This window comes from Mustela lutreola, chromosome 10 (assembly GCF_030435805.1).
Source record: "Mustela lutreola isolate mMusLut2 chromosome 10, mMusLut2.pri, whole genome shotgun sequence".
Taxonomy (NCBI): domain Eukaryota; kingdom Metazoa; phylum Chordata; class Mammalia; order Carnivora; family Mustelidae; genus Mustela; species Mustela lutreola.
In genome coordinates, this window is record NC_081299.1 from 31,035,151 (window position 1) to 31,049,059 (window position 13,909).

Below are 13,909 nucleotides of genomic sequence, written 5' to 3' on the forward strand. Positions count from 1 at the left end.
TTTAATCACAGGACTTGCCAGCTCAACTGTTTTCTCATTTCCTACATGAAATCCTCATTTTGTCCTACTTAGTTCTGCCATTCCATCTTATCTCCCTTTCCCAAGCCTGTGCCTTTCTCATCTGAGAAACCCCAAACTACTTAAAGCTACAGGAAGAGAGGAAGTAGGGGTTTCTTTGCCAGCATTCTGTGAGGCCCCTTAAAAGAGCTGATGTGTAGGTCAAGGTGGCAAGAAGTGTGCAATGGTCTGCTCTGGAAATAAGGGAATAAAACAAAGGAGTTTTGATTGTAATGTATCAGGGCGCATGTAATCTGGGTTTCATGAATTATTTTGCTCCCTCCTGTAAGTGGAAGTAGGAATATGAGTAGAAGATAAAATTATTTCCAGTACTGGGCAAATATAAACTCTTTCCTAGAGAGCTCTTGTTGCTGACCTCATTGTTGGGCTGTACAAGATTCTGGCAAGAAGAAAAACAAAACAATGCTTGGATCTATCCAAACATCTTGGATTCCCAGAACTCCCTAGTCTATTTGTGCTCTGTGGCTGAAACAGAGCATTTAGGTCAGAAATCCCTTAATTTTCCCCACCTCTGAGAGTCTGTCAGACCTAGATTTTTTTTTGAACTCTATAAAAAAATTGTTCAAAAATGCCTTCTCTCTCCTTTATTTATACATGGATGGTGAATTGGCATTTCTCCCCCCCCGCCACCGCCATGAAACTGTTCATTTTTCTGATTATATCATATATGTTCATTTTAACAATAAAATATAAAAACTGTAATGAAAACAAGTAAACAAAAAGTGGAAAAGGGAAGTTTGAGTTTGGGAGTCCTCATGTTCTAGAAAAAGGGAGAATGTTTAGGCCTTCTAAGATGTAAAAGACTTTAAGGGTAACTAGAAAGCATAGAAATAGAATGTATCTGAAGAGAGGAATAATGAAAACTTAATAAATCCAACAGTGATCAGGAAACATGAATGGTGCAGAAAAAAGGTAAAGAGAGAGTAAACAAAAAAGACATAAATAAATAATAGCCTATCAATAACATTAACTGCAAATGGGTTAAATTCACCTGTGAAGAATAATTTCCATTATGATTTTTCCAGAAGCACTTTAATCTTTTATTTTTATTTAATTTTGTTTTAAATTTGGAAGGGGAAGGGCAGAGGGAGAGGAAGAATCTTAAGTGGGCTCCATGCCCAGTAAAGAGCCTGATGCAGGGCTGATCTCACAATCCTGAGATCATGAGTTGTGCAGAAATCGAGTGGAATGCTTACCCAACTGAGCCACTCAGGTGCCCCATTATTTTAATAATTTCCTTTGCAAACTAAAAATAACTAATTTCCAGTGAGCTAGAGCATACCACTGGACACTTTTTGCCACCTTGACCCACTCAGTTGCCCTTCACTCGCCATAGCCCTCTACCCACTTCTCATTGTCTTTTTAAAACTTTTTTATATATTTAAATGTCAGAGAGAGACAGAATAAGCCAGGGGAGGGGCGGGGCGGGTAGCGGGAGGTTGAGGGAGTAGCTGGCTCCCCACTGAGCAGGGAGCCCGATGTGGGACTCAATCCCAGGACCCTGCAATCATGACATGAGCTGAAGACAGATGCTCAACCGACTGAGCCACCCAGGCATCCCTTCCTTCTTATTGTCTTAAATACACTTTGGAGTTTCTCCAGTGAGGGACAGGACGTGGGAGAAGAGTTTCAGCACCAGTACTGTATGCTTTCTGTACCGTGTTCAAAGTTATTTAAATTGCTTCATTTCTTTACATGTTTGTTACTGATTAAATATGCAGTTAGATTCATTTTCTTCTGTTTGGAATTAATTTTAGGGCTTTGTTTTTTCTTTTTTATTTACTTTTATTTACTTTAGGTAATGGAAATTTTCAAACACACATAAATAGAGGGAACAGTATAATGAATTCCCATCCATGTATCTGCTTCTTACTTAAACAATCAGCAATTCAAGGCCAGTCTTCTTTTTTTATATTTGTTCCCAGTATACACTCACTCTCAAATTATTTTTTAAGTGAATCACAGAAACCAGAATCACTATCTCTAGGGATCAGATAGACTGTCCAAAGGAAGAGCACTCCCCCAGCTGGTGCTGAGATCCAGACCTTGGTGGTAAAAACTCAGCCGTGGCTCACAGAATGGCAGAGAAGTTGCTGTGCCATTGCACCTGCAGAAGCTGTTGGAAATCCACCCCTTGGGGTAGTGGGGAAGCTCTTCATTGGGAGGTGTCTCACTGGGAGCTTAGTAACTCCTGTGGGAAGCGGGGAAAGCTGCTGGTCACCATGCACAGTAGGAGGGGCAACTGTGCAGGAGCTGGAGGCACTCTGCTATGAGATCAACCAAGGGGGTCCCAGGGGGAAAGCTGCTGGCCTCATTTACCACTTTCCATTCCCTACCAAGATAAATTGAGAGAGGCTTGGAGTTGGACGCTTAACTGACTGAGCCACCCAGGTGTCCCTCGATAATGTTTTTTAATTTTTTAAAAAGATTTTATTTACCTATTTGACAGACAGAGATCACAAGTAGGCAGAGAAGCAGGCAAAGGAGGAAGCAGGTTCCCTGCTGAGCAGACAGCCGGATGTGGGACTCGATCCCAGGACGCTGGTATCATGACCTGAGCTGAAGGCAAAGGCTTTAACCCACTGAGCCACTCATGTGCCCCAATAATGTTCTTTTTAAAATAAATCTCTTTCCACTTACAAAGTCTTTTCTCTGAGTGAAACTTGAAATTCCCTTCTTGCCAATGTTCCTTTATAGCAAGACTATATGTAGAGGTGTGTGTGTGTGTGTGTGTGTGTGTGTGTATACACACATCACAACACATCACAACACACTTTGAGGGGGCGCGGTGGGTGGGGGCTCAGTGGTTTAAGCAACCAATTCTTGATCTCAGCTCAGGTCATGCTCTCAGGGTCCTCCAATTGAGCCCTGCCTCTGGCTCTACGCTCAACAGGGAGTCCGCTTTGGAGCTGATTCTCTTTCCCTCTGCCTCTCCCCATGCTTGCGTGCGCTCTCTCTCAAATAAATAAATCGATCTTAAACACACACACACACACACACACACACATACAAAACTTTGAAAATATACTCATAATTAGGCTGCCTGAAACAAAACACACACACACACACACACTCACAACCCAAACTTTTTAACGGGGCTCTAATACATCACAGTTTATATTTTAAAATTATTTAAAATAAAACGTATTTATGCTATTCCTGTGTTACTCAAAATATCTTGTTTTTAAAAAGAAAATGAAAGAAGAAATTACTTGGCCATAGTATATTTTGCTTTTAATAAATTACTGTTATTTGCCATGTGGATAAGGCATATGCTTTCTATAGGTCATGTCTATATTAATAACTAAGAATTACGTACACATTTCCCTCCAATATAACCAGAGCTCTTCCATGAAGCTTAAGTGCCACCAAAGCAGAAATCTCCACGAGGAGAAGAGGAAACCCCTAAGGCTCTCGGGACCAAAACTCCACGTGGCTTGTGAGATTTCCCAGAGGATTTCCCCAGAGGACCCTGGGAAAGTGGGTGGGTCGCTACTTCTGCGCACGCGTAGGGAGCCTTCCGGAAGTGTCCTGAGTTGTCTGGCTTGTTTGGGTGCGGAGCTGCCGGTGACCCTGAAGGGCTGGAGGGACAGTTGAAGAGCAAAGACTGGCTTGTTGGTTCATGCAAAGGAAGTAAAACTGTAGGAAATCCTTCTGCACGGGACCATTTGGTTCAGAGGAAGCCGAGGATGGGTTGGCCTCCCGCTTCCCTGAGGCGGAGCCCGGGTCTGGCCGGGGTGAGGCGGGTCAGTGCGTCGCTGTGTTGTAGGTGCTGTGCGCTGGGTACGGACTCCACGCCTGGGCGTGGAACTGAACCTCATCTCACTCCAGGAGCTTTTGACTCGCAAACGGCTGTAAATCCCCTCAAGGTGGTGGGGGCGAGAACAAGTACACCCAGAGCCAGACACGGTTCAGCACTTTTCAAGAGTATTTACTTATCGTGGTTACTCTGCGATGTGAGTGTCCTCATCGTTTTACAGAGAGGAGGGTAGTTACCTGCTTCAAATCACACAGCCAGCAAGCGGAAGCGATGGTATTCAGACTTGTAGCAGTTTTACCTGAGATTTCATTTTCTTTTTGCAACGTAGCACTCTGCCTCCAACAAAGAAGTTAGTTGGCATTGTTTCTGAGCAGTGAGAGCTAATCACCGTTTTTTGAGAGAACTCTTGGTGTCTCTGCAGGAAGGTTGTGTAATTGAACCGGTGGGTCCCTCTCGCATGTTCCTGCCTGTTTCAGTTTCCAGCAGCCCTGGGTAAAATCCATCCACACAAAACCCGCCTAGGGCCACAGGTGATGGTGAGTTGACAGACGTGGGCCCCAGTATGAAGGTTCCGGTGGGAGTGTTGCTTGTCTGTCATCCAGTCCATTTTTTCTAGAAGGAAAGGGGAGGAGACGCTCTTGACCTGTGACCTTTTATCCCATTTCAGGAGAGACGGGAATCAACATGTGTCCCTCCTGTCTAGTGAGAGTAGGGCTTGACTCATGGCATTGCAAGTGACTGCCTTCAAGGACTTTGTCGGTAGAGGTGTCAAGTGTTTGAGGAGAGAGGTGAGACTTACATAAAAACGGAGAGTTGGGTGTATGTGGTCAGGCCCCACAGGAAAAGGAAACTCACTTGGAGGAGGATATGATCAAGGAAAGAAAGAAACAGGAACTACTACCCAAAGAAACTTTCTTTGCTAAACAAGTTCTCTCCTTCTCTCCCCATCTGCCGCCCCTCCCTCCGTCCTTGTCTCCCTCCCTCTCCCTTCCTCCTGGGCTCTCACAAAAACACAGTCGTGCAGATGTTTTCCCTTCATTTCCTATTGGTCCGTTGGATCTTTCAAGATTAGACTGGCTCCATACTGTTTATTGTGACAGTTGCCTTTTGGGGCTACTGATTCCCTTTCTCCCCTTACCTAAATGCACAAATAGTTTACAGAGTGACCACAGGCTGGTAGTGCTAGAAGGTCTTTTAGGAATCTTCTAGTTCTGTTTCATTTTAAGAAGGAATAAAATCAGCCCAGAGATGGCCATTGCATGCCTGCAACCTCACAGCTTGTTAATGACTAAGTCAGGCCCCAAATCCAGTCTTTAATTCCCAGACGGTTGTTCTTTTTCTGGCCTCCCAGTTCCTTTGGGCCCAAGTTGCTTAATAAGGGTGTTCAGAAAATGCCTAGCAAGAAGACCAACACTAAGAGAGGTTTATCCATCAATTCACTCAGCAAACATTTGCTAAGTATCTTGTGAACCAAACACTGTTCTGGTGCTTGGTGTACCATGGTGAACAGAATCTACTTTTCATGGGAGGAAATAAACGAAGCCCAAGTGAACATGTACATAATCTGTGCTCTGAGGAAAAGGAGTAAGGGTGTCCAAAGGTGACAGTGGAGGAAACTATTTTATATGAGGTGGTCAAGAAAAGCCTCACTGCTAAATGACATGGGGAGTGCTATGTAGTATCTGGGCTTTTTCTGGGGAAGAACAGTCCAAGCATACGAAATATACAGAGATCCTGAGTAATCAGTCTTGGTATTTTGGAAGAGCAGCAAGAAAGCGGAAGGTCTGATCAGGGTGAGCTATAAGAGAGTGATTGGAAGATTGAAGTAGGTGAGATTAGAAGAGGTGGAACCAAGATAGTATAGAGACAGACCTTGGCTTAAAATTTGTATCTTTGTAAATTATATATGTTATAGCTGTTTTTTTTTAATGTGTGTATGTATATATGTACATATATCTTTGAAAAAGTAATGCATTATAAAAAATTTAGAAAGTACTAGTATAAAATAAAAGTTACATAGGACCCTGCTTTCTCTCTGTAACCCTAAATAGTAATTATTTACATTTTGATATATAGCTGCCAAGATTGCATGTCTCTGTGTGCATATTTTTAAAATATGATATATCTCACCAAATGCTTTTTTTAAAAGATTTTATTTATTTATTTTTCCGAGAGAGAGAGAGAGCACAAGCAGGGGAGCAGCAGGCAGAGGGAGAAGTAGGCTCTCCACTGAGCGGGGAGCCTGATGTGGGACTTGATCCCAGGATCCTGAGATCATGACCTGAGCCAAAGGCAGACACTTAACCGACTGAGCCAGCCAGGTGTCCCTGTGTGTATATTTTTTAAAAGTGCATACTCAAAGCAAACAGGATCAGCCTGGACTCAGATGGAACCAGCGAACCATGGAGAAATTCTAAGGACACTGACCCTCCCACACATTTAAGTCAGTATGTTGTATCCTTCAATCTTACAATTTTGTTTGTCCATTTTGCCTCAAGAAAGCTGAAAAAGAAAGAGCTTGACTAAAAAAAAAGTGCAGGGAAGGATCGTATTACATATTTTATGTACTTTTTTCACCTACAAATATAAATGGAACCTTTTCCCATAACAGTTTCTTCCTATAGCATTTTTTAAAAATCACCACTATATTAATGGATATTTAGGCTGTTTTCAGTGTTTTCATATTATAAACAATGATGTGAGAACATCACTTTTTATCTCTCCTTCCTTATTTTTAAAAATAATTACGGTTTTACTAAGTGCTTACCATGCACCATATATTGTTGTGAATGCTTTACAAGTATTAACTTAGTTAATCTTGACAAAATCCTATGACTAATATTACCAGCATTTTTCAGATAAGAAGAGTGAGCTATAAAGTGTTTAGGATAACTCTGTCAGGGTCACACTGCTAGTACGTGGAGTAGCTGAATTTGAAGCCAGGCTGCCTGGCTCCCCAGCCTAGGCTTTAATCTTTGCATCCATTCCATTTTATTTCTTTAGGATAAATTTCTGGGTGGAAAATGAATCACTAGGTAAGAAATGAACAGTAAGTTATAATAGATCAATAGGGAAGAAATGTGTACATCTACCCAAAAGAACATCTTGTCCAAGTTTCCGATGATCATATTAGAATTTAAAGTAGATGTGTTGGTTCTTCCAGAATTTGGACTTCCCTGACTTCCAAGCAGCCTTTTCTGTAGCTGGCATATGAGTACTTATTTCTAGGCTGGAAAGTCAGAGAAATCCCCGAAGTCTCGTTTTCAGAGGTCTGTGTCCTTTCCCATGAATATCAGAAAATTACCAGTTTCCAGACAAGACATCCATCCATCTGTGCATCCATTTATTCATTCAGATTTCACTTTGTTTTTTGGTGGATTTGCAGTGACTTAATAAGAATCCACATACTGACATGGGAAAGTATTACTATATAAGAAACAGGAAAAATATAGATAGACATTTATATTGAACACAAACTTAGAAAGCTGATGTGAAGGCCATTGGGTCTGCACACGATTTTTCATGCTGAGATGTAAATGTTTGCTGAATCTTGGCAGTCATAGAAAAAGGATACCCAATCAGCGAATTCTTAGCCTTGTCCTAGACAATAAGCTGTAACAATTCCTTGGATAAAGGTTTGCCTGGCACAGACTACGAAAGAAAAATTGGGCTGTGTATTTATGTACGAGATTTGTTGTAAATGCAGTAGTAGTTTTCATATGACCATAGTTTAGTTTCCTTTTGTATAAACTGAATACATGAGACCAAAGCAATGCTCAGTGACCTTATATTCTCTCTTTCCTTCTCTTCCTCTCTCCCTTCCCATATATATGGATGTATATTTATGTATATAGTGGGACCGTTTGAATATGATTTTTGTTTTCCCAAATTTTAATTCTGAGTCAAGTACATAGTAGTTTTTTGTTACCCTGTATAACTGAGCTGCAGACTCGGAACGATGAACGTAATGGGAGGAATTGCTCCGAATCCCCTCCCCTTTCCCTGGTGGTACTCACTACAGGCTGAAGATGAATGTGCTGTTACAGGGATCAGTGCTGTTACAGCAATTTATGTTTGGGTCATTTTTTTTTTTAAGATTTGTTGATCTGAGAGAGTGCGTGAGTGTAGGGAGGGACAGGAAGAGAGAGAGAGAGAATTCCCAAGCAGACTCCCCTCTTGATCATGGAGCTTGATATAGGGCTCCATCCCAGGACCCTGAGATCATGACCTGAGCCTAAATCAAGTCAGGTGCTTAACCAGCTGAGCCACACAGGTGCCCCACATGTGTCTGACTGTTTTTAAATACCTCCTATGAGTGGAATTTTGTAGTATTTATCCTTTTGTGTCCTGCTTATTCACTTAGTCTAATGTCTTCAGGGTTCATACATATAGCTCGTGATAGGATTTTCTTTTTAAAAGCATGTGTGTGTGCATACTATATTTTCTTCATCCTTTTATTTGTTGATTAACATTAGATTATTTCTTTTCTTTTTTTTTTTTAAAGATTTTATTTATTTATTTGACAGAGAGAAATTACAAGTACACTGAGAGGCAGGCAGAGAGGAGAGAAGGAAGCAGGCTCCCTGCTGAGCAGAGAGCCCGATGTGGGACTCGATCCCAGGACCCTGAGATCATGACCTGAGCCGAAGGCAGCGGCTTAACCCACTGAGCCACCCAGGCGCCCCACATTAGATTATTTCTAATTCTTGGCTATTGTGAATAATGCTTCAGTGAACACAAGAGTTTAAACATCTCTAGGAAATCCTGTTTTCAGTTTTTCTGATAAACGCCCAGAAGTGGGATTGCTGAATTGTATAGTGGTTCTATTTTTGATACTTTGGAGGAAATTCCATACTGTTTTCCGCAGTGGCTCCACCATTTTACATTCCCACCAACAGTGCACCAGGGTTCTAGTAGCTCCACATCTTTGCCAATACTGGTTAGTTGTTGTTGTTGTTTTATAATCGACATCCTAACAGATGCGAGGTGTGATCTTACTGTGGTTTTGATTGGCATTTCCGTGATTAATGATATTGAACATCTTTTCATATACCTCTTCACCATTGGGTCTGCACACGATTTTTCATGCTGAGATGTAAATGTTTGCTGAATCTTGTAAGGTAAGAATCTTGTAAGGAGACACCAGTTATGTCTCCTTTAGAGATAGGTCTGTTCAAGTCCTTTGCCCATTGTTTTGCTTAAGTTGTAGGGGTTCCTTATAGATTTGGGATATTAACCTCTTATCTGATAAATGTTTTTAGAATATTTTCTCCCATGCTGTAGGTTGTCTTTTCACTCTGCTGATTGTTTCCCTTGCTGCACAGAAGCTTTTGAATTTGATGTGGTCCCACGTGTATGTATTTGCTTTTGCTGCCAGTGCTCTAGGAGTCATGCAAGAAATCTTTGCCAAAACCAATCATATGAAAATTTTCCCCTATGTTTTCTTCTAGGAGTTTTATAGTTCAGGTCTTACATTTAAGTCTCTAGTATATTTTTGTATATGGTGTAAAATTAGGGTCCATTTTCAGTCTTTTACATATGGATATCTGGTTTTCCCAGACATCAGCTGTTGAAGAGACCATCCTTTCCCCATTGTGTAGTCTTGACTCATTTATTGAAGACCATGTAAGCATGGGTTTATTTCTGGGTTCTCTCTTCTGTTCCCTTGGTCTATATGTCTGTCTTTATGCCAGTACTATACAGTTTTGATCACTGTAATTTGGTAACATAGTTTCAAGTCAGGAAGTGTCAGGCCTCCTGTTTTGTTCTTCTTTCTCAAGAAATTTTAGCAATTTGAGTCCTTTTTGGTTCCATATGAATTTTAGAATTTTTTTTTCTATTACTGCAAAATTTGCCACTGAATTGCATTGAATCTGTAGACCACTTTCGGTAGTATGGACATTTTAACAGTATTAAGTCTTCTAGTCCATGAACACAAGATGCCTTTATATTTACTTGCCTTTAATTTCTCTTATTAGTATTTTGTAGTGTTAGTATACAAGTCTTTCACCTCCTTGGTTACCTAATTGATTCTTTCTGATACTATTGTAAATAGTATGATTTTCTTAATTTCCTTTTGGGATTGTTTGTTTTAGTGTATGGAAACACAACTGATATTTTTAAAAATTTTAAAAATTTTTTTATAAACATATAATATATTTTTATCCCCAGGGGTACAGTTCTGTGAATCGCCAGGTTTACACACTTCACAGCACTCACCAAAGCACATACCCTCCCCAATGTCCATAACCCCACCCCCCTCTCCCAACCCTCCTCCCCCCAGCAACCCTCAGTTTGTTTTGTGAGATTAAGAGTCACTTATGGTTTGTCTCCCTCCCAATCCCATCTTGTTTCGTTTATTCTTCTCCCACCCCCTTAACCCCCCATACAACTGATATTCTTTTTTTTTTTTAAGATTTTATTTATTTATTTGAGAGAGAGACAGTGAGAGAGAGCATGAGCGAGGAGAAGGTCAGAGGGAGAAGCAGACTCCCCGTGGAGCTGGGAGCCTGATGCGGGACTCGATCCCGAGACTCCAGGATCATGACCTGAGCCGAAAGCAGTTGTCCAACCAACTGAGCCACCCAGGCGTCCCACAACTGATATTCTTATGTTGACTTTACATGCTACAACTTTGCTGAATTTGTGTATTAGTTCTAATACTTTTTTGGTGGAATCTTGAGGGTTTTGTACATATGAGATCATATTATCTGTGAACAGAGATATTTTTATATCTTCCTTTCTAGTTTGGATGTCTTTATTTCTTTTTCTTACCTAATTGATCTAACTAGGACTTCAGGGCTATGTTGAAGAGAAGTGGTCAGAATAGGCATCTTTGCTGACATTATGTAATTTTTAAAAAATATTTTATTTATTTATTTGACAGACAGAGATCACAAGTAGGCAGACAGGCAGGCAGAGAGAGAGGAGGAAGCAGGCACGCCACTGAGCAGAGAGCCCAATGCATGCAGGGTTCGATCCACAAGACCTGAGCTGAAGGCAGAGGCTTTAACCCACTGAGCCACCCAGGCGCCCCTGACATTATATAATTTAAATTTTTTCTTTTTATAATATGAGGTTGAAAACAGTAACTGGGAATGTTTCATTTTACACTTTTTAAGAAGTTACCTGCTTACTTAATGATGCGCTAGGAAGCAAAGACAATTTTTGGACCAAGATATGTTCACCTTTGAGAAAACACTGACTAAGAAGAGAGTCCAGAACTGTAATCTGAATACAAAATGTTTTTCTTCAAGACAAATACAACATAGATGTGAGTCAAATAGAAAGAGTCTGCAACCTAATTCACACTTGCTCAGTTACAATAAAAATTACATCAGAGAAAACTCCTATGAATACAAGGAATGTGGAAAAGCCTTCAAAAACAAGTTTTGTCTCATTAGGCATGGAAAAAAACCTGCAAGAAAAAAAAACATTTGGATGCACTGAATGTGGGAAAGCCTTCCAAAAGAAGTGTCGTCTCATTAGACATGAAAAGAAACATCTAAGGAAAAATAAAACCTTTGAATGCAATGACTGTGGGAAAGCCTTTAGCAGTAAGGGACACCTTATAGCTCATCAAAAAATTCATGGGGGAGGGGCACCTGGTTGGCTCAGTGGGTTAAGCTGCTGCCTTCGGCTCAGGTGGTGATCTCAGGGTCCTGGGATCTAGTCCCACATCGGGCTCTCTGCTCCGCGGGGAGCCTGCTTCCCTCTCTCTCTCTCTCTCTCTCTGCCAGCCTCTCTACCTACCTGTGATCTCTCTCTGTCAAATAAATAAATAAAATATTTAAAAAAAAATCATGGGGGAGAGAGACCCTATGTGTACAATGATTGTGGGAAAGCATTTATGCATAAAGCACAACTGGTGGTCCATCAGAGACTCCACACGGGAGAGAAACCTTACGAATGCCCTCAGTGTGGGAAGTCGTTCACTTGGCACTCCTCCTTTACCCAACATGTGAAATTGCATACACTTGAGAACTCATTTGAATGTAAGGAATGTGGGAAAACCTTCAGGTATAGCTCATCCCTTTATAAACATTTTAGAATTCACACAGGAGAAAAACCATACAGGTGTATAGAATGTGGCAAAGCCTTTGCAGACTCCTCAATGCTAGTCATGCATCAGAGGATTCATACAGGTGAGAAACCCCATGGGTGTACTAAATGTGGAAAAGCCTTCATCAAGAAGTCACATCTCCTTAAACATTGCTTCACTCACACAGCAGAGCAACAAAACAAATGCAGCATGTGTGGGAAATCTTTTAACCGGAAGACACATCTCATTCTCCATCAAAGGAGTCATAGAAACATGGAAGCTATGTGAATGTGGGAAAACTTACAATTAATTAGCCTTTTAATAAAGCAGCAAAGAATTCGTCATGAGAAAAACTATGAATTGGATAAATGTGGAAAAGCATGTTCTGAAATCCATATTCTGTGATACTACTAATTTTATTGAGAAGATTATAGAAAACTTTGGATTATAAATTGACAATTTTACTGTATAGCATAAAACTGAGAAAATTGTAAAAAATTAAAAAATCAAGGCATCAAGCTGACTACAATTAAATATATGTACTGCCCCAATTTGATTGTCATACGAGTTATACAAATGTATGCATTGATTAAGAAATTTGTATAACTATAGGTTTGAAATACATGCTATGCACTTTTTTTAAAAAAAAGATTTTATTTATTTATTTATTTATTTGTCAGAGCACATGCACAAGCAGGCATAGTGGCAGGCAGAGGCAGAGAGAGAAGCAGGCTCCCTGCCAAGTAAGGAGACCAATGCAGAACTTGATTCCCAGGACCCTAGGATCATGACCTGAGCCAAAGGCAGCAGCTTAACCGACTGAGCCACCGAGGCATCCCTATGCTATGCACTTAACACAAAATTATATCTGTTATGGTGATGGTTATTCAGCATTGTGTCTGTACTTAATGCCAATGAATTGTACACTTAAAATGGTTAAAATAGTAAATTTGATGGTGTGTGTATTTTATTTCAATGAAAAATATGTAAAAATCTTTAAACCGGGATTATGGTTGGTAAATATCATCATTGTCTCTTCAAACCTAAAATCACCATACGAAAAAAATAAAATAAAAATCACCATATGGGGCGCCTGGGTGGCTCAGTGGGTTAAGCCGCTGCCTTCGGCTCAGGTCATGATCTCAGGGTCCTGGGATCGGGTCCCGCATCGGGCTCTCTGCTCAGTGGGGAGCCTGCTTCCTCCTCTCTCTCTGCCTGCCTCTCTGCCTACTTGTGATCTCTCTCTGTCAAATAAATAAATAAAATCTTTAAAAAAAAAAAAATCACCATATGAAGGCTTGCCAATTATAGGTGAAATCATATGGCTTAAATAGAATAAAGTTCAGTCCTTGTGAACCATTTCATGGCACCTATGAAGAGTTGTGGCTAAGCCTTCTGGAGCCTCCTTTTAAATAACAAGTAAGGGACAGTGATGAAGTCCTGTACTGCCTCTGCTCAGCTGAGGGCATTGGATAATATGTTATTTCCTTGTTTTGCCTATTTACTATTTATAATATTTTATTGCAATATTGTGTTTAATCCTGATTAATTGGACACTGAAGAAAGAAAACAACTGTGTTTTATACTCTAAGCACTTACTATGGGAAGAAAGGCTTTTTTTCAGGTCATGTGAATAAAAGCCATACTATTTCACTGGCACAGCTATATAAATAGGAATGAACCTAGCTCAAGTAGCTTATGACTGGGGTACTTTGTTTAGAAAAATTAGGTGTTATGATTCTTTGCATAGACTTTTGGAAGAAAATTATTACGTTTTTGGTTTGGAAGTTGGTTTAGAGATATCTCAGGCTGTTTGGAATTTGCTGGGTGACTAGCATAGGTGTTGTATCAAGCTATTTGAAAAGCTTTTCTCTTTCCATGAGGTGCTTAGCAGCTATTTTATAATTTGATATTATGTAAATTCTGTTTTCTCTTTTAAAACCTGAACCAATGCTGATTTAAGCAGAAATTTTATATTTCACTTGAAGTATTGCTTCATAATGTAAAAAAATCTTTACACCCTTTCTTTG

General features: G+C 40.3%; 1 protein-coding gene across 1 annotated transcript; it reads left to right on the forward strand.

The window, feature by feature from the left end:
* Positions 1-970: 970 nt before the first annotated feature.
* Positions 971-12,216, forward strand: LOC131810485 (zinc finger protein 684-like). Its single transcript, XM_059138503.1, has 4 exons — positions 971-990; positions 11,095-11,241; positions 11,327-11,438; positions 11,652-12,216. Exons 1-4 carry the CDS (start codon positions 971-973, stop codon positions 12,165-12,167), a joined length of 795 nt encoding a protein of 264 aa, XP_058994486.1. The 3' UTR covers positions 12,168-12,216.
* Positions 12,217-13,909: the final 1,693 nt, after the last annotated feature.